Source organism: Plectropomus leopardus, chromosome 11 (assembly GCF_026936395.1).
Source record: "Plectropomus leopardus strain MGB_pleo_1.0 chromosome 11, ASM2693639v1, whole genome shotgun sequence".
NCBI lineage: Eukaryota > Metazoa > Chordata > Actinopteri > Perciformes > Serranidae > Plectropomus > Plectropomus leopardus.
The window spans coordinates 25,131,734-25,153,346 of record NC_142186.1 but is presented as its reverse complement, the minus strand read 5'-3'; the positions used below and the strand labels follow the sequence as shown (position 1 = coordinate 25,153,346).

General features: G+C 38.7%; 3 protein-coding genes across 3 annotated transcripts; 2 read left to right on the top strand and 1 right to left on the bottom strand.

The window, feature by feature from the left end:
- Window positions 1–47: 47 nt before the first annotated feature.
- Window positions 48–3,358, bottom strand: lag3 (lymphocyte activating 3). The gene is made up of 8 exons (XM_042489363.2): window positions 3,165–3,358; window positions 2,938–3,058; window positions 2,520–2,740; window positions 1,645–1,905; window positions 1,217–1,534; window positions 874–1,131; window positions 612–733; window positions 48–246 (listed from the first exon to the last, which is right to left on the bottom strand). Exons 1-8 carry the CDS (start codon window positions 3,211–3,213, stop codon window positions 151–153), a joined length of 1,446 nt encoding a protein of 481 aa, XP_042345297.1. The 5' UTR covers window positions 3,214–3,358; the 3' UTR covers window positions 48–150.
- A 5,530-nt stretch (window positions 3,359–8,888) lies between these two features.
- Window positions 8,889–11,381, top strand: mrpl51 (mitochondrial ribosomal protein L51). Its single transcript, XM_088084390.1, has 4 exons — window positions 8,889–9,070; window positions 9,254–9,349; window positions 10,318–10,425; window positions 10,932–11,381. Exons 2-4 carry the CDS (start codon window positions 9,259–9,261, stop codon window positions 11,126–11,128), a joined length of 396 nt encoding a protein of 131 aa, XP_087940516.1. The 5' UTR covers window positions 8,889–9,070; window positions 9,254–9,258; the 3' UTR covers window positions 11,129–11,381.
- A 2,867-nt stretch (window positions 11,382–14,248) lies between these two features.
- Window positions 14,249–20,481, top strand: LOC121945306 (synaptobrevin). Its single transcript, XM_042489427.2, has 5 exons — window positions 14,249–15,012; window positions 15,902–16,055; window positions 16,369–16,527; window positions 16,943–16,994; window positions 18,495–20,481. Coding segments are annotated over exons 1-5 (384 nt in total). The 5' UTR covers window positions 14,249–15,010; the 3' UTR covers window positions 18,512–20,481.
- Window positions 20,482–21,613: the final 1,132 nt, after the last annotated feature.

Sequence of the window (21,613 nt, the reverse complement as noted above, 5' to 3'; positions counted from 1 at the left end):
TATATACGTTTCAAATTCAACAATCATACTGCTACAACATCTGCTGTAAAAATATTAACAAAACTTGTGCAAACAAAAATTTCCCAAGATGACAGATCTCACTTCAGTTTAGCGCTGTGAGATCTGCGATGCCTCTAGCTTAATGAACCTTTACTCTTTCACTCGGTTCCTTTCTCTCTCCTCCCGCTCATTGGAGACAGTGTGAACAATCGTCTCCAGCGCGGGGTATTGAAAGATCCTTTTCCTCTGTGGAAGCAAAGATGCGAGAAATTACTTAATTAGGTCTGATGTATTAATGTGCACATTTCAACAAGCAATCAATACTTCTTTTTTTAAATACTTATTTTACATATAATAAGAGAAATCAGGTAATGAGATGATGTCACTTTTTTTTCCAGTGAAACTCATGCAAAGCATTTATTGGAATCAAGTGATTTATTTTGAAACAAAGACAACTGTTTCAAGATTTTGCATATTTTAGTAGGAAATTTTGAAGCATAATCCCAAAAAAACTGTTTTTCTTTTCCCTCTAAATCAAAATGTTCCAGTAAAACAGAAAGAACTTAAGTTTTAAAATGTTTTTGAATTAGTGTCAAATTAAAGATCTTTACCCTTTGGTGGTTTTTGTACATCTGAGCCAAAATCAGCAGCAGAACGAGGAGGAGAAGGCTGAGGCCGACCACAGCAGCGGTGTTATGTGAGACACGCAAAGATTGTTCTCCGCTCAGACCACCTGTTGAGGAAAACAATATAAATCAGTCAGATTGCGGCACAGTTTGACTTTTTACGCTCATTGATCAAATATATTGAGTTTCTTTGAAATGTATTTATTTAATAGAGCATACATTTTAAAATAAGGAGGAAATAACTTACTCATCAGTTTAATGTGGTGCGTTACATTTCCCAAAACGCCATATTTCCCGTAGAAACGACATGCCCACTCGCCCTGATCATCCTCAGACACTGTGCTTAGATCCAGAGTCTTCCCCTTCTGGATGGACCCAACTGACTGGGTGCCATTGAGGTCATAGACCACATGAACCCACTCGTAATCTGTGACCTCGCTCGTGTCGCTCAGTCTGCAGGTCAGTGTCACAGAGCCAGTTTTCTTTGACGGGATGCTGTTTTCAACTGAGAGAAAAACAAGACCATTAAATGCACTGTTGATGACAAAAAAAGACTCACTCAAGCTTAACCTGAATTCATGTAAACTTACTTTTGGCAACAACAAGCTGCATATTTCGTGTCAGCCGTTGTCCTTCTATAGTGCCAGAGCATCTGTACTTGCCCTCGTCTTCAAACCCGACCTCTGTCAAATTGGCAGATTTATCGAATGGGGGCTGAGAGGATGGTGAGGGTGGAGAGAAAGAGGCAGGAAGGTGACCAGGTACAGGTTTAAAAAGATAGGCAGGTTTCAGTTTCTCCCAAACTGGATTGGAGGGGATCACACTCGGTGAGAATACACAGGGCAGAGTAACTGCAGATCCTACAGCGGCGTACACTTTGGCACTGTCTTTGGATGGGTGGATGATTCCTGTGAGAGAAAAGGAGGGAAAGAGAATTGGATCAGAGAAAAAAATAACCAAAACAGCTTCATTTCTCAAGATAATCCTGCATTTCTACATCTTTAACTCTTAATCTTACCCTTCACAGTCAAAGCTGCTGAAGCTCGCCCTTCTTTGCCCTTGTAGCCCACGACACACGTCCAGTTTCCCGTCAGTCTCACGGTGGCCTTTTCCCTCACGACACTTTGAGTGGTATCTCTATCGGAAGGGATTTTAGGCTTAGGCACAAATGGACTGTTGTTCAACATCCACTGCACAGAAGCTTCCTGAGGCCATGGATTCACATTACAGGTGATCAAAACGTCCTTTCCCCATATGGAAACCGGTGAAGAGACGGACACTGTAACGGAAACAGGAGAGATAATTGACATTTCAGCTAATATCTAACACAGATAAAATAAGACATTTTAGTTCAGAAGTGTATTGATGCTAAGAGTTGTATTCTGTAATTTATTATTTTCTAATGAATAATTGCAGCTAAGACAGTTAAACATCTATGTGTCTGAGCGTGTTTATTCTGTGCTTTAATAATGTCTCACAAATTAACCTTCTGCGCTTATCTGACAAACTTTAGGAATGGTTGCAGCACAGTAAAGGCAACCGCCATTTCTCTTTCCTCTCCCTCTCCCTATCGCTGTCTCTCTCTTTCTCATTGTGCCGGTTTTTTATCTGGATTACTGTACTTTACTGTGTTGATCTGTTGTGTACACATGACATTGATTGCACGTCTGTCCGTCCCGTGTAAGAGATCAGTTCCTCTTTCTGAGGTTTCTACCATTTTTGACTGTTAAAGTTTTTTTTTTTCTTATCTGCTGTGAGGGTCCCAGGACAAAGGGATATCGTTTGTTGTAAAGACAACTGAGGCAAATTGTGGTTTGTTATATTAGGCTCAATAGAATTTAATTGAAATACAGAAAGTCGAACATTTAGAGTTTTTACGGCTGCATTTCTTACCTTCAATGATTCTGAGTATGACCTTGTTTTCATTGACCTGGTCTCTTTGCACCACCCTGCAGGTGTAAGTTCCTCCGTCCTCTTTCCTCACGTTGTTGATCTGCAGGCTGAAATCGCCTTTTTCAAACTGGGAGTGGGGGCATCGTATACGTTGGGTGCCTTTTGTTGACCAGCTAGAGCCCCAGTACTGCAGACCAGTCCTTTCCTTTCTCCAGACAGTGCTGTGTGGATGAAAAGTGTCACAAACAACACAGAGTCATCGGCATATAGATATACGTCTGAAGTTGAAGGCGGGATAGATGGGGCTGGAGGGAAATTAAGAGATCTGTGAGTGTTCGGATCTGGACATATGAAGCAAAAAGGGGTAAGTATATATATTTAGATAAGTAGAGGCAACAAACATAAAGTTGTGTCTTACCCTTTGTTTTCTTTATGCCAGATGATGAAGGGAACATAGCTAGACGAAGAGCTGCTTTTACAAGGTAAAACAGCCTGAGAGCCAGCTTCAACAAACATCTCAATTTCCTTACACTGAACCCCTGGAAAAGACATGAGAAAAATTCAATTTAGAAGGAAAATGTGGACAAAAACTATATCTGATGTAGAAAAGATTTTCAAAAATGATAAAAAAAATTACAACTTTACCTTTCATAAGAAAGGAAATCACCCAAAAGATGAAATATTCCAACAGCATTTTTTTTTGATAAAACAAAAATATGAGTTTGTTAAAAAGTTTCCACTAATGTTACTCTATTCTCTTTCCCCACTTTAACCTTCTCTGTTTTCCACTTCCTTCTGTCTTTGATGATGTGTTCTCTGTGTTTTTGTGAGTTAATTCGCTGAGATATATATACGAGCCCGTGGGTAGTGATAGGAGGCGGAGTGTTTGGTAGTTTCTCAACTGATCATGTGACTTCAGCTACAGGCTCGGGGTTTGATGCGGTCTGTCAGCCTGGAAACTGTAAGACAGATATGTAAACAGGGAGACCCACTTCCTCCCACGGATTCTCTCTACCTCATTCTGTTTCCTTCTTCACATCAAATAAATTGTGTAGCAATATGTAACATTATTCACTTTGCAAGCCAAAGATAACACAAGACACAAGCACAGTATAGGAACTTTGCACAGTAGCATCTACAGTGATTATATATTAGTTATAGTTATTTTATATTACAAAATAAAGTCCCTTTTTCGAAATGCTGAACTATAAATTTGCTGTAAACTACTTTTCAATAATTCTCCACATCGCAGAGAATTTTTTTTGTTTACAAATAACTGTGGCGTCTTTCATGGAAGCTCCAGTTGTTGCTTTGAAACTGAAATGGCAAAAAGTGGAAGCGCCACACCTCCGTCACTGCCAGTTACTTGCGTTTACAACCACTGGTTAACGTACAGCTCTCATCACTATCATCATCATCACCAGTATGATGAGAACGAGGCCATTCTGTTATCTTGTACTGGTAGATATTTGTGAAAGTGAATCATCACCTCCATTCTCGCTTCTTTGTTTTCCTTTTCGTCAATTCTTATTCTCTCGCTGGAGTAGAAACAGACCTTCATTGCCAGTCAAATGCTTGTTTGGCTGTATGTAATTTCAGCATATTTCATTGAATCTTTACCAAAGGGACTGTAAATACTTTAAGACCACAAAGTAAAGGTTGAAGTTAATAGAGACATGTCTGTATTTTACTGGGGCTATATCCGTTAGATTCAACTATGCTGTTTGATGCTTTGAAACCTGGAGCAACATTTTCATGTGCTGCTTTTAGGTGCCTTTCAAAAGTATTTAACCTTTGACCTTATATATAAATCAATCATGTATGTGTATATGCACAGCTTTAATGTGAAGGAGTACATTGGTTGTGAGGACAAATACATTTCCTGGAATCAATCTCCTTAAGTTTAAAGGACACTTGTGGGTACTGTGGGTGGATTATGAGATAATAATGGATTATGGTTACAGATTCAGAAAGGGCTCCACCATCTCTCCTACGCAAGAGCAAGACACAGGGACTTGGTGGTGGTTTTGCATGTCTTTGTTGTCGGTATGCATCCATTTTTGGGTTTGTGTCTCTTTGAGGTCATTTTGTGTCTTTTTGGCATTTTGGTCTGTTTGAGGTCATTTTGTATCTTTTTTGTGTCGATCTGTTGTAACTTTATGTCCTTTGTTGCTTTGTGTCGCCTTGTGGTCTTTTTGCATGCTTTTGTAGTTACTTTGTGTCTCTTTGAGGTCATTTCATGTCTCTTGTCTGTTAATTTGATTTCTGACATTTTGCAGGTGAATGCTGGTGGGCCACCTGACACTTTGACCTTGGGCCTGTGTTTGGTAGGCTTGTTCAGCAATCTATCCATGGTGAGTATCTGTGGAATCCATTTCCATTCAGATATCTTCAGAGTTCAAGGGACCCCTGTGAAAACAGAGATGCCAGTTGTTCCCTCACCAAAATTTAACCTAGTTTTAGAACATTGTAGAGTACCCCACAAATTTTAGTTAGAAGCCTAAATAAGGTCTGTGTTTAACACAAGCTTAAGAGACTTTCAGGTTTTGTTCTACGACATAAAATATGTCCTTAAATACCCCACTTGAGAACTTTGAAGCTTTTATGTGTCTTAAAACAAACAAGTTGCTAAATGAGACTACAGAAAGTCGTCATATCGAGCCACACCAAACACAACTTTACAGCCTCGGAGCAGTGGCGACACTACCGTAGTGTAGTTCCTTTTTGGCCTAACAATAGCATTTTACTTCTGGTGATTACATTTAGACTTCAAAAATCCTAAAAGAGGAGTTCATTTGTAATTATCTTGGAGAGCAAAATGTACAAGTATCATAAACGTCAGCTGCTTATGTGATTTTGCATTTTTAAAAAAACATAGAAATTCTTGAAACTTAAAAAAAAAGTTTAAAAAGTCTGGAAAATCTGCTTTAAGTTAAAAGTTGAGCTAAATAGACACAGAGACAGATGGATAGACACAACTGAGAATATGTGGGAGAAACCAGAGCTGTTTTTCTTCAACTTGGGGAGACATTTTCTCTGGTAAGAGCCGTGTGACTGCTGGGTGAGTGAAACTGAATGTCTTTTTATTTCATCCAGAGCTTCCTCCTCATGCGAAACAAATTTAGATCAGTGTTGTATTTCTTTTTGCTGTGGTTCAGTTTGGTGTTTTCTGGTGTTGGGGACATGTGTGCGTCACTCACTGTGAGGTGGTCTTTCCTACAGCTGATGAAGAGTCACCTCCACTGTATCTGAATATGAGGTGAAGGTACTAAGAGAGAAAATACCCCTTGCATGGAAACAATTGAGCTTTGAGTTTGAGGGAGTGCAAATGATTATGGTAATAGGATGAGTTGGAAAACAGTCAAATCAGATGGCTTCTGTAGAAGCTCAGCACATGAGTAGTTTGTTCCTGTGTCGAGCTGTCATTATGTAGACCTATTATATCTATTGTCACAGACAGTTTTTGTTTTCTAGGTTTTAATACGCAGTTTAACAGTCAAGCTTCAGACTCTCTGACTTATTGTAATGACTGTTGTGGTTTAATTTCTATAAGTGATATGATTATTTCGCATATGTGTAGGTGATGAAATATAATGTTCCACTGAGTTTTACTGGCAGAGGAAGCAATGCACAGACAAAAAAAAAATGCACTGCTGAGATCTTTTAAATAGTGTTAAGTCAGCATATTGGTAAGCGCTGTGAAGTTTAAGATGGAAACATGACTGTGCATCTGTGATGCAAAAACAAAGTGCATGATACATATTTGTGTCTGAGTTATTGCATTTTGGGTTGCTGCTTCCTTATCGTTTGTCAACTCTTTAACAGATGTCCCCTTCATCTTCTGCACATATAAAGTGATTTGTACTTTATTATGTGTCTTTTTTCCTATTGTGTATCTCAGCAGGTGAGTCAGAAGTCCACATTTTCTTGCAGTTCTTTATTAAGATTAAATTAAAGCTGCACAATGACAGTTAAAAGGTAACTTTTCCCTGCACAGACTTGTGGTTATGTTCAAGTTCAATGGAATAATGTATAATAATGTTTTGTCTGCTTTAAATTTCCACAAACCAACCACAATGCTGCCTTAGTAATAATGAAATGAAGACAAAGATTGGGTTTGCTAGCCTTGTTTCTTTGAAAATGACAAAATATTCCACCCAGCTCTTTACAACACTAAGACTGAAACTATCAGATTGTGTGTGCATGTGTGTGTGTTTGTGTATGTATGAAGTGAGGTTTTCATTAGATCTAAAGGTTTAACATCTGGTCACAATGACTGAATCAGATCAATAAGATAATTGTTGTAAGAACAAAACCCTGCAATTTTATATGTGAACATGACTCCAGATAATGCAGATATGACTAAATCTATAGCTGTCTCAGCAGTAAATGAGCCTGCATGCACGCCCAAATTGTGTGCTTACATTTGCAATATTTTACACTCGAGTCTGACGAGATTTGTGTTCTTCATTTATTTCACCTAGTAAGCTTCCGAAACAAAGGGAAGAAATATGTTGTGTATTAAGTCACTGCAGGGTTGTAATCACCTATTTAACATTGGAGGAGCATTTTCAGTTGACACCTCCTCTGACCCAACCCTTGGGGGATTCCCCCTACAATTAATTTTTTTGAAACTCAGCAGCTAAATTAACCATTTTGGATCATTTAAAAAAAAAAATCTTAGATAAGGGGTTCAAAGTTTTTATGACTCAACTATTTTAGGGAATAGGCATATGATCGAGGGCCAGGAAAAATGTACACAATTAAGCCTCTTTGCACAAAAAAACCCTGCTAACACCAGCTAACATCTGGCTTTTTAATGCAATGGGAAAGGTTATAATCTGCATTCACACACAGGTGAATTGACTCTGCAGTGGTCACAAATATTTATCGCCTCCGGCTCCAATCAGCATTGAAGGGAATACAACACTCTGATAAATATGTTAATTTCAGCTCCTTAACTAGAGAGATGCAATGACACGCCACCATTAATTACTGTCCCTCTCCTCCTAAGCAGCGCTCACACATTGATCCTGCACTGAGTTTGAAAGAGAGAATCAGTGAGAGAAATATAAACAAAAGTAACCACTGTAAAGCTTTTACAAACCTCTGTCTATGCTGTTCATTGCTACCTATATATAGGTATATATATGTGTGTATATATATATATATATATATATATATATATATATATATATATATATATATATATATATATATATGTATATGCACTGTACTGTTTTATTTGCACTGTTCTTTCTACTTCTATTGTAAATTTCTAAATTTCTTCTATTGTAAATTTTTAAATTTCTATTTCATATTTCTTTTATATTTGCTAAACGTTAGGCATTCTGTGGACAGCAAAGTAAGAATTTCCTTGTACAAGGAAACATGTTTCCATACTGTGCATATGACAATAAACACTTTGAATCTTTGAATCTTGAATATATATATAATATACTCTGAATTTTTATGACTCTTTTGGGATGTTTTGATTAAGTTTTTTTAAAATAACACTAAAAAACTATAAAAATTGACAGCATTATAGCACACACAACACATAATATATTCTAGTTTTCCACTTTTTAAAATAATGCAATACAGAGACAGTGCCGTGTTTAACAATGATTGTACGCACAGCAGTCAAGCTAAAGCTTCTGCAGGGGTACGGCAACACCACTTGAAAAACCAAACACAGAACTGCAGTACATTGAAATACTAAAACCAGGAGTACTAATATGGCAATTTGTGAAGTTGTGCATGGTTGCCTCTCATACAAGTAGCATAGCAAAACAGAGTGTAGGCCACTTAATAAAAATTAACATATTAAAATGACTGCCTGGAGCTAGGCTACTGTTTGCCCACCAGGACTTGCTATAGATCACAGGATGTTGTACTGCTTATTCTGAAAAGGACACTGGAAGTTAAAAGAAGCATTAAAGTGCCAGAGTTAAGTTGATGTGAGTGTTTGACTGTCTTTCGTTTCTGTTTAGATTACTTGCATTATAATGTATTTACTATTTATACAAGCCCTATTCAATTTAATGTGATAATCATTTTAAAATTATTATTACAAGTAGTTTTCATGGGTCCTTTCACACCTTTGGACAATGAAAATTTCCCCTTGCCCCCCAGCCCGTGTCAGGTCAACTAGATATAATTTGTCTGATGGGCTATTTTAATTTTCAGAAAGTAAACTGATAAATAAAAAAAGTACCGTGCTTTTTTTTTTTTTAAATATACATTTCCATTTATTGGATGTCTCTGCATGGATGTTGTCCTCCTGCACCGATATCTCCCTCTACTGGGTGAGAAATAAGCCACAAAGACCGTCAGACATTTGATTTGCACAGTTCTATAAATATTACGGTACCAGCGCTGTGCATTGTGGGACACAGAGCAAGATGGAAGCGGCCACTGGAGGCATGTTGAGGCCTCAATAACATGTCGTTTTAAGCGTTGTATCTTCGCACAGATCTATTATTTATGCTTCGTTGTGACAATAACGAAAGATTTAAGTGGCACCAGATCGCGGCTGGACGCTGAAATCGGTAATGTTCGTCATACGGCTTTTGATTTCGCGAATGTGCTAGCTAATGCTAAAGCTAAAGCTAGGGGTCAATGTAAAGACAGACAACGCGTTAAAAGTGTAGCTAATAAGCGTCAAATAGCCACTTTACTCGAGTTAACTAACAGGGTTTCATTTGATGGTGATCGTTATTGTGTTATCATAGAAAACATGTCTGTGCTGGGAGGGTTTCTGAGAGCCGGAGCGTCCTTGTGTCGGTCCGCTGGGACTCTGCTCCACACAGCCAGGACCGTTTCCACCGGTGAGTGCTGCTACTGGGTTTAACTGTGTCGCTTAACCCTTTGAAACCTCAGAAAATTAACTTAAGTTCTTTCAAAAACATGGGAAGAAGGCAATGAGGAACATAAAAAGAAGAAATTACTCAAATATTATCAAGAGATTCCTAGAAAGTACTTTAAAATCAACTGGAAAAGTGGTCAAATAAACAAACAAAACACAAAAGAAAATTAAAGTAAGCCAACAAATGAACAAACAAGTGCTTAAATATTAAATAATTCTGTAAAATGGTTTTAAATATGTGATTCTGATAATTAAAAATATGGGGGGTTTTTGGGGGTTTTTTTATGCAATATGCAACATTTCTTACCAAGTTGCTCATTGCATTTTCCTCCATGTTTTTGGAAGAAATCACACCTGTTTGTTTTAGGGGTTGACAGATTATTGGCCTGGACGATTATCAGGGCTGATATGTGGCATTTTGCTGATTATCTGTATTGGCATTTTGTTTTAATGATTGCTGATAAAATGAATTAATTGAAAAATGCAAAGACAGTGTCAGCATGGGAGGAACTTTTACTTTGTAAAGCCCCAGGGAGCTATTTTTGTTTTTTATTTTTTATTTATTCATGTAAATTTTTACTTGACTTAATAAAAAGAGTAATTGCTGGGAACTTGCTGTATTTGATGTTGAAAGTTTTGGGTTTTAATTAAACATTTGCTAAAGGCATGTAAACAAAGTTTTGTGTTGGAGTTTGTTATAATTTGAATTAATTCTAAACATTGACAGAAAGGTTTTCATTTTTATTGTAAATACATATCTGTTCCAAATGTTGCTTACCGGTCTCATTACCAATCGATACCAGTGGATAATTAGCATTTTTGCTTTACAGTTGTTTTAATGATTGAGCACTTGTTAAGGGTTACATTTGTTCTGTGTAGTTTTTGTGCAAAAGGTGCTGAATGCTGACGTGAAACGATGCTTTTTTTCAGGCACATGCTGCCGGATCAGGATGCATGCCATCCCTGAGCTGAAGAAGGTGGACAGGTGGACGGAGAAGAGGAGCATGTTTGGGGTTTATGATAACATAGGCATCTTGGGTAAGTTTCCTAAACCAGTTAAAGCCTCTTTGAGACATTTGGATTTGTTTGTTTATGCTGGTTTTGTTGAATTAAGACGTTTTGTTCTTTTTTTTTTTGTTTGACTGTGTGCGCACTTCATAAAACTTTGCATTTATGGAATCAGATGTGTTTTTTTTTTATGCCATTAGTTAACTGATTTAGGTTTGTTTGTTATTTTATTTTAAGTACTAAAGCCATGTGTCAAAATGTGTTTGAATAGACTTCATTTTTCCAGGAAAAGGCTAATTATAGAATCAGTGAGTGTGCATATAGTGTTTAGGGAAAAGTGTAGGAGGACTAAAAAAGGATAAATAAATGTTAGATTTAAAAAAAAAAGGACCAATTTAATATCCTTGCTCATCTTTACTGAATTTTGATCCACCTCCCATCTCTTCACAAACTTTACTTTTCTTTCACTTTTGCCTCCGTTCTCTCTTCTTCATTGCACATATACTTTGCACAAACTTCTCACTTTGTATCTGCAGGGGACTTCAAAGCTCATCCCAAAGACCTCATCGTGGCTCCCTGCTGGCTGAAGGCTTTCAGAGGCAACGAACTGCAGCGTCTCATTAGAAAGAAGAAGATGGTGGGAGACAGAATGATGACTCTGGATAGACACAACTTGGAGAAAAGGATCCGTTTCCTTTACAGACGCTACAACCGCTATGGCAAATTCCGCTAACACTGAACAGCGAGCTGTGTGTGTTATCCTGTCATAGTGATATTTGTTGGCATTTTTTTCTAAATTATAATTTTCCTTTTGTTATTCAGAGCAGCACACTTCCTGTACATCTGTTTATTGATTGTTTCTGGTCCTGTTAACAACTGTTTTTTCCTGACAAACACAAAATAGATCAAATAAAAGCCTAAAAATGAAAATGAAAAAAGAAGCTGTGTTTTATTCCTTTAACCAAAATAAATCCAGTGAGCTCAAAGAGAGCGACGAGCCGGTTGATTTTGTTTTGTAGTTGTAGACAAATGCAGTGGTCTTGCCCGAGTTTGACTGCATCCGCACCCACATGTTTTCATTTTTCAAACACAGCACTACTGCTATATTTATGACTTGCGTTGACACTGCTCTAGTATTTTGGACTCTGTTTTAGTTTAAGAACGCCAATCCACAGGGAGGTGAAAAATTCAGCAGTGGAGCTCGGGATGAGACGGATCATTGAAATAATAAATAAATGGTGAGTTTGCTCTTAAGTCAGACCATTTTTCAAATATTTAATTGAAATGTCTATTTGTATTCTTTCTACTATATGCTCTCCTGCATTAACAATCTTCACTCTTTCAGGAAGTTTTTAGAACCTGGTTGAAGGAATTTGCTTCAGTCACGTGGGTGATGAGACCTGGCTCCCAGTCGGTGTTCCAGTTCATCCCAATGGTGAGGTAAGCAGTCTTTACAGGTCAGTCAAATTATTTGGTACAAAACTCTAAACGTTTTTTGGATCTGTGCTTTGTGCACAGGGCTGTTATGGTGTTTTTTTTCCCAAAGAAAATTTGAGTGGTCAAAAAATAATTTAAAAATGAAACATACAAGAAAAAGATACATCTGCGACTGCTTCAGTTGTTTGGTGATTTAGATGTAATATTTGCTTTTTTAAATAATTTAAAAATCTCATCAGGCCTTTAAAACCTAGTTGCATCTCATAGACAAATGCACCCTGTAAAAAAAAACTGCCTTGATTTAAATGATCACAAGTCAAAAGGTTGGAAAACTTGCACCCTAAACAAGATTCAAACTACATTCAATGCTCAGCCAAAACACATTTCATCGAGTAGAGTAAGGAGATTTGACTCCCAGCATAAGTCTGTGAATTTGCATAATGCTAAAGGGACATGCAGTGAACAGAATAGGATAGATTAAACTTTCCTTTCTGTAAGTACAACTGTTTTTGTTATTTTCCCTACATTTTCTTTCTCACTTTTCCTTTCAGTAACAGAGTAACTTCAAATACAGTGGTTACTATGACATCTTCAGATTGGAGGAGATGGACATTTTTTCCACTGCTTTCTGACATTTTATGGATTAATTGATGATGAAAATTAACTTATTTAAGTGGGCCATTAACTTAGTTACTTGCATAATTACTTAGCCACTTAGTTGGTTTGTCTGATGAATCAACAACCTTATCAGTGATAACAACTGTTGTTCCTACTTTATTGTGTATGAATATATAACCAGAGTAACCAAGTAAAACTGTCCATGAAATAAAATGTCCCGTCAGAGGTTTAATATCTTCATAACAGCCTCTAAACATAGAAAATCTATCAAATTATTTGCTGCTGGGGGTCTCTCAATCAAAACAATAACAAAAGACAGAGCAGTTCTGTCACTGCAGTCAGTTTCTTACAGTCAGGATCCATATGGCTTTCATTGTTCAGGAGGTTTCTACCAGGAGCAAAATTATTTGCAGAGGTCTCTTCCTCTCCAAACAGAAACCACCAGAAACACTAAATTAAAGCAGTTTCATGTGAAAAATCTGTGTTTCTTCTGTGTTCATTGGCTCGTCATGGAGGAGCTGGAATCAAGCCCCCCAACGTTTGCTCCGATTGTTTCTCTGATAACCTGAGATTCAGATGTCAGATGACTAAAATCCTTCATAAAAGTGATGGAGGACGATGTAACATCTCCAGCAGCAACCTGCCCTTTTATTTCCTTGACCAAAAACTCCCACACGTGGTCACCCCAACAGCAGAAGTACCCCAAAACCTTCTCTGTGCTCTACTGCAACTCAAAGGGATACTAATATAACTAACTAAGATTTGAAACGTTTATTGAAAAATGTGGCTGAAAAATGATCAAAAGGTCAAAAGCTCATGGCAGACAACAGAAGATATGAGATATGACGGCGGCCAAACAACACGGATGGTGGCTAGAAATGATTTAGGTAAAATAAGACTTTATTAATTCCACACCGGAGAAATTTACATGTTAAAGCAGCTCAAGAGTCAGAAGTGAAGGAAAAATGTAAAAAAAGTGATGTGACTGCTTAAAAAGAATAAATAATTACAAAACACAAATTAGATTAAATAAATTAATTTAAAATCTACTGTATATACACTATAAAGACCTTTTACGGATACAGTACTGTAGGTTCATGATTAATGGACAAAGGTTACATATATCTTTAAAAAAAATTACAGGCAATTGAAAATAAAAGAACTAATGGGGCAAACTGCAGACACACAGTATCAAGAACATAATTTACAACATAATTTGTAACATGATTTACAAAACAGAAATATAGTGAAATACATTAAAAAGCCCTTATTTTTCAGGCACATTTCATACAACGGGCAATTTGAAGTGCTCTACCGAGCAATAAAATATACAAACATAAAGGATACAGATTTAAAATAAAAAGAGTAAAAAGATAAGCTATAAAAGGTGAAATTAATTACTAAATAATCTAAAAAATCTCAAATAAAAATCACCATTAAAAAAGCAAAAATGTAGACAAGCAATGTAATTGCATTGTGCCACTCTTTAGTGTTGAAATTGGAAGGTTTATTTTTCTTTTGAACAGAAAATGTAAGAATGTAAGATACTGTAGCCTAATATTAGTAGATCAAAGTAGATTTGAGGAGGCAGAAATTGTAAATTATTGCTGTTTTGACATGTACTTCATGCCACCTCTGCATAAGTTGGTGCCCCATATGGGCCACCCCAGTCGGGAAAGTGTGGACACGCCTCTGCACTCTGTAGGCATCCCCTGTACCGCAGTGTCGTCCTGCCGCCCTATCCGACAAAGAGAGCTGCAGTACTGCAAAGTGTGAAGGGAGAGAGAGGAGGGGAGGGGGGTACCGCACTGTCGTTACGAGTCCAAGTGGAGGAGGCAGGAGGAGAGACGCATTATTGCAGTAGCCTACAGTGCCACAGCGCTTTACTTCCCACAAGACGCGCATCCGCCGTCCGCGCAGACAGAAAGCGACAGAGAGGTGGGGGTGACAGACATCAAAGACAGACAACAATTTTTTCATGACTGGACTTTTTTTTGTCTCCCCATTAATTTTGAAATTGCACGCATTTGCCAGTAGCTTATAGAAGAGGCAAGTCAGCCAATCAGCGCTGCGTGTCCAGGAGCAGCTCAATACGGACTCAGCATCACTCGGAGGAGCTGCGTGCAGCCCTGAAAGGAATATAAACATCCGAGGATTTTTCCTGAATGGATTATAATTTAGAAGTACTTTACGCTCCCCTCCACTTCCTGCTCTCCTGTCCAGTCGCACAGTGAATTATCGCCTACGTGTCTCGGTATATTGCGGTACTTTGCTGACGACTCGCAGTATAAATGCATCGCTAGAAGATCGGCTCCACTGCGCAAAGACCCTCCGTCTCTGTTAACTGTTTGCGCGGCACTTTCATCACTTTGCTAATTGAAATTTTGGACTTTCATTTGGACCAGTGCCTATAAATTCTCCTCTTGTTTTTTTTTTCTGTGATCTTGCTGTTTTTTTTTCTTCTCGTGTTGTACTTCAGACCCTCCCTCTCCTCCTCACAGCCCGTCACCCCTCCTCCTCCTCCGCTGTCCGTGAGTCAGTTCAAACAGCTGCATAGAAGATGTGAGTATTAATGCGGCTTTTCTGCTGCGCTCTTTTCACTATAACAACATTAAAATTACCTCTAAAGCTGCTTGGATAAATATGTATGTATTATTGTTGTTTTTGCATGGCGGGGTCTGAAACTGAACTGATTTCTTTCAGCTTGATGGATTTTGCTGACGCAAGTGAAATTTTCCGTCACACCATCACTAAATTATGTATTCGGTGGTTGACTGCTGCCATTGTAAAGCCTTTTTTAGAGTTTTTAGATGATTTTGCACCACAGATTTACAAAAATAGTAATTTGTCAGGAGGTTTGCAGAAACATGCATGTGAAATAACTGATGGTTCATGAGGTATAAGACATTTTTTTTAATCTGCCATTTTTTTTCTTGTCCTGCAGTGGTTGTGATTTCTAGCAAACAGTCCATTATTTTGAGTCAGTGGCTGCTCCCCTGAGGAGCCTGTTTGTTCAGTTTAAAAGCTCCCATATCTCCTCTTCCCCCTGCTGTATTAACCCTTTCCCCTTTTCCGCAAACCACTCTCCAGCTTTACCTTTTCTTCTCAGTCTCTTCATCATCCATCACAAGTACTTCTCAGTTTCTCTCACCCATTATTCAGCCAGGACTTTCTGTTTCTCGCCTCCCATCTGTGGCCTATATTTTCTTTCATCCCATTGCATCTTTTAAATCCCCAACCCTTCACATCCTATTTTCTGCATTCCTCCCCCTACATCTCCCCTCTCCCCTGCAGAATATGCATTTTTCTGCTTTTGCTACGTGGTGGCTTTACCCTCCTTTTTTTCTCAGCTGTAAGCCTTTAGGTCGCTGTAAACACGCAGCACTTCTCACATCACCAAATGGCCCCTTTTGCTCCAACTTCAATTCCTCCTTCTTGTGCTTCTTCTCAGGTCTGCCCCAGATGCTGCTGCTCCCGCTCCAGGTGGAGCCCCCGGTGCTCCAGGAGCCCCTGGTGCAGATGGAGCCCCAGGTGGTGGACCTCCCGCCCCACCCAACACCTCCAGCAACCGCAGGCTACAGCAGACACAGGCCCAAGTTGAGGAGGTGAGCCGGACCAGGCCAGAAGTTTGATAATGATGCGTCAATGTTAATGCAGTGATGCAGGGAACCTCATCAATGACTTAATAATTAAATATCTGGATTTACTGTATATGCAAAGCACTTAAACTGGACCAGAGACAAACAAGCACCTTAAAAACCTCTCTGGAAACTCAATATATAATTTGCTAATGGCAGCTACTTATTAACTCTCATTTATGATATATAGCTTCCTTTTCTTTAACCATTCTTGTCATCCCCTTTGTCTCTCTTACCCACTGCTGCCAAATGCTGTCTCATCATCACCGCTATGGGCTAGGTGGTGGATATCATGCGGGTGAATGTGGACAAGGTTTTGGAAAGGGACCAGAAGCTTTCAGAACTGGATGACAGAGCGGATGCTCTCCAAGCCGGAGCCTCCCAGTTTGAAAGCTGCGCAGCTAAGCTAAAGAACAAGTACTGGTGGAAGAACTGCAAGGTGGGCACATTAGTGAGGCTCCATTAAACAGATTGTTGTTACTGAAAGAAACTCACAATGCAAGTCGGAGTTATCGATGTGCCTATTTATATGTGGTGCATCAAGAGATAGTTTGCATATAGAGCGAGTATAGAATAAGGTCTCTTATTTTAAAGCATCAAACATGCTGAGGTGCGCTGAGGCGAACACACACTGTCTGTTCTGAGGATCCTGCTCTCCACACACTCATCTGTTAATGAGCTGCTGTGGAAGACTGAGCAGATGCTTTGGGGGAAAAGAAATCTGTTATTGTAGAGTTTTCACTACAGACTTAGAAGCACTCGAGCATATTAAATGTTTTATTGTTTAGATGTGTTTGAACTCCATTCACTGTTACAGTCCTTTTATAGTGAATGTTATTGTTTTCTCCTTTCAGATGATGATCATGATGGGTATCATTGGAGTCATTGTGGTTGGAATAATATTCTGTAAGTAGCCTCTTGATACTAATAAAACATATTGTTAAGTCTATTGGTTGACAGACAGACAATGTGATATATTGGATTTTATAAACAGAAAAGATTATTTATTTTTATAAAAAAAAAGCACATGATCATTGAATGTTTTTCTCTAAACAGCAAAGGAATAAATATATTGAAAGGTGAGAACCAGAGGCGACTTAAATTGAAGCTCTTGATGAGGCACTTTTAACTGCTAAACGGGTATTTGTGAATTTTAAACCAATCCAGACTTATTTATCAAATAACCTAAGCCTTTGTGACTTTGTATTTGTGGCAAAAAAGGGCATAAGTACACTAACTCAAGAAATGTCAGTGTTTTTGATTAAGTTTATAGACATTCACATATTTATTTTGTTTTTATTTTGAGATTAAATTAAAGAAACAAAGTTGGGACATATGATCTTTTTTTGGTTGTCCTGTTAAGTTTGTCAAATGTCACTTCGACCCCTCTGGTTCTCACCCTTCGATATAAAGACAAGGATCCTCTGTAAATGACGACTGCTCCTATGGTGTTAGTCTGTCGTGTGCAATAGTTTATGTACTAGTGCTTTTAATTTTACAGGACATTATGGTAGGACAGGGCAATGCATTGATAATACATTAATATTGTTTAGTGAGACTAGATATTGTCCAGATTTTGGAGATTGTAATGTCACAAGTGTTATCTTTTCCTGCTGTTAAAGGTCCAGTGTGTAGGATTTAGTGACATTTATTGGCAGAATTGGAATGTAATATTCTTAACTCTGTTTTTGTTAGTGTATAATCACCTGAAAATAAGAAGTGTTTTGTTTTCGTTACCTTAAATGTGCTGTTTTTATCTACATGCAAAGAGGATCCTCTTCCACAGAGTCTTTGTTTTTATGGCAGTCCAGACAAACAGAATGAAAACACTGGCTCCAGATGGGGCCATTTGCATTCTCACATCAGCTGCCATACCAGCTCCTGCACAGTTGGCACACAGTAGTAGTTTCATTTCTGCAACCTCACCGCTAGATACGGCTAAATCCTACACACTGGACCTTTAAAGGCTGTGTTACAGTAAAGTAATGTCATTTTCTGAACTCACCAGACTGTTCTAGCTGTTCTATTTGCCTTTACTCATTTATCTGTTATATCCACATTACTGGGGATTATTTCTAAAAAAGAAATCTCTTTGTGTAAATATTTTGTAAACTTACTCCGATATTCAAACCTTCAATATTGTTGCAATATTGATGCATTTGGTGACAGCCATCAGTGTATTACTGAATGGGCCTACAGGGCCCAATGACTCATGGGGTCTCTAAGTCTGAGCCTGTGCATGTAGTTGCTGTTTTTAACTTTGCAGCACTCATTTTACCAGTTCTTGAAGGAAAACAAGCTTGTAAACACAAAGAAGTCTTGCTCAGCTGTCTTCTCCTTGTTTTGTTTTAAGTGATGTCAGATCCATTAGACTAATGACTTTCTCCCTCTGTCCTTCGTTCGCAGTGTATTTCTTCCACTGAGCTCAGCCCATCAATACAGATGGATAGGGACTTGAGAATGATATGAGAGGGAAGAGAAAAAAAAAAGATACCCAAGCGCCACTCCTCCCCTTTTATCCGTCCTCTCCTTCCTCTCTTCACACAGTCTTCCATCAATCAAACCATCTTGCACTTATACATGACAGTAGTGTATATAGGTGTCTCCGCTCTCTTTGTGCCCCCTCCCTCCCTCGTTATTGCTTTCTTCCACTGTTTTGAGATTCACTCTGTCCTGTCTCTGCACCTCATGTATTATTGAGGGACGCAGCAGGCAGAGTGAAAGCGGAAGAAAGGAAGGGAAGGAGTGAGGGAGAAAAATGTTGTGACAGGGGAACACATGGGGCTAAGGCCTCTGAACGGAGAGATGGGGTGGGTAAAATGTACAATATACAGATGGTGAATGTGTGCAGGGAGAGTTTGCAGTCCTTTCTACCCAAAATACGCCAAAGCTTGTTCATATTACCTTTTTTGAGAGACCTACATTTGTAAGTTGATACTGACATGCCTAACTAACACCTTCTCCACAACCATTACTGCTACTTACTAACACAAGGTCACGTTAGATTAAGAGTAGGAACATTTTGTTGTATGTGTGTGTGTTTGTGATCCAAAGTATTGTAGCCAATAGCTTTTTCTGAGTCTCGCGGATAGGCTTTTATGAGTAACTTTTTTGTTTCCTTTCCTGCCTAACTTTCTGCAACATTCAGCAATGACAACAAAAGGAAGAAATTTGAAAAAGGGGAAGAGACTGTGTGAGAGTATACGGAAAGGAAGAAGTGATTCAGGGAAAATAGTACCAATTTTTCCCATGTATAATTAAGACAAACTTCAAATCCTGGACAGATAAGAAATTATTTATAAAGTAGAACTATGCTTAATTTACCGTGGTTTTTGTGCCACAGGTGGAGGCATAGTTGTATTGTTATGCTTAGTGGCATCGTAACATGCACGTCGAGACAAGCAGCCACTAACAGACAATCTACCGAACACATGAACTGACCCAGAGGAAGGTCTCCTAACTCTGACTCAGACAGAGTCACAGCCATAGACGGATGAATGTGAAATGTCACATTTAAAAAAAAAAAAAAAGAAAAAAAAGAAAGAAAAACAGATACAAATGCCAACTTGTTTTCGAAGTTGTGCAGACAAAGTGTTTGAGTGTTTAAGTTGATGTTATATTTAAAAAGCAGGAAAATGGGAGAAAGGACATGATTTAGAAACCCAGAACCACCTGCCCCCTACCCCTCTAATCCTCCCCTCACTCACATTAAAACAGACTCACCTGAAGTAAATGCAAAATGAGGTGTTTCTTTCTAACTTGCATGGCAAACCGTGTCCCTAGTTTTGCCTATTTGTGTGATCTGTGTATCTGCCATCTCTGAATCTAACTGCCGATTGTACATTTTTTTGTTAGTGGTTTAAAGGACCTGTGTATAATGTCTTTATGATCTGATAATCACTGCTTATGCAATGCAATGATGCTCAAAAGTTTGCCAAATTTTATTAATTTCAATTGCTTTTGAGATAAAAAAAATAATATTCAGAGACTGCAAACAAATGCTAATATAGTGACCTGTTTAAAAAAACATGTAGTATTGAATGGAAAGAACATTAGTGCACATTGTCAGATAATGCTCCTGAAAATGTGTTTAGAAATTCTTTCAGGGTTTTTTTGGGGGTGGCGGGGGTTGTTGTTGAATATAGAGAAAAGCTAATTTCCTTCTATTGGGACTGATTTTGACAGTTAATAAAATTAAGATGCATAATTGTAGCAGTTATAATTATCTGATGATATTGTACAACAGTATCATGAGGTAATCATCACATGAGATATGAGTACATGTTTTGTGATTTACAACCTAAAAATGCAGTAAGATGATGCAACTGGATTTGCGAAAACAAATGCATGCTTACCACTTTTGCTGATGCCAATAAAGAAATCATCAACAGAACTGTTGCGTGCCAACATTTGTTATATTATCTTATCTTTAACAATGCAAAAAGATCACCCAAAGAGCTAGCCGCAGGGTCGTCAGCTGGGAGCCACCCTTCATAGATGTTTCGCCCCTTTAATCCCAGAACATCTCTGGCACTAAGATTCTTGGTTCCCCAATTTAGGGTCTCTTCTTCTGAACAGCTCGAAGCTCCTGTTCTTTGCCTCCTCAGTCACCTGAGTGCCTTCTTTTGCTTGGACCCAGTGACTCAAAAGGATTTCATTAACTGTTGGGTGGATTTTCCAACAAAGCCTCTGCATCCAACTTTGACAGGGTAGCTGGATGCCTTCCACCCTGCCTCTGTGCATGCTGCAACGAGCTCGCTGTAATCCACCTTATCCCTCTCAAGGGCTGCCTCTATGATTTCTTCCCATGGTACAGTGAGTTCTGCCATGATAACTGCCTTGGCAGAAATAGATCACAGGAGGATGTCTGGCCGTAGGGAAGTTATGGTTATTTCAGTTGGAAGATTAAGCTTCTGGTTAAGGTCAACCCTCAACTGCTACTTGCATCTGGGTTTCAGTAAGGACCGCTCCCTCTGGTTGATGTTTTTCATTTCAGCTCCTTGCCTGATTAAGTGTACCTGCGGTTTTGAGAATGACGGGCTGGCTCTGTTGGCTTCAAGCCTTCATTCCTTCAACACCTCTAACAGTTTTCGGAGCACTTGGTCATGGTACTATCTGTGCCGACCCTGGGTCAAAGCTGATTCGCAGCCAGTAATAATGTGCTGCTAGTTGGGATTTTGGACATCACAAAGACTGCAGTTTGTTTCCGAGCCATACCAGAGATGTATATTTTAGGGGCTTGGAAGGGTGTCATATGTGGACCTGATGAGGAAGGTCAGTCTTGCCTGTGCTCCAGATTATGGCCCTGTTGGTGAGTACCTCCCAGTTTGTCCACCCTCCTTGATGCTGCTTTTTCACAGCTCTGATCTTTAGTGTCTCGTCCACAATTCTGATGACTTCTGAGACCACCAGCTATTTCCTGTCTCTCTGAGCTTTTGAGCTCACACATCTTGGGGGCTGGGACCCATCTCAGGCCTGTCTTGCTCTGCTGTAGCCACCCTATGTCATGATGTTGTAGTTAACTG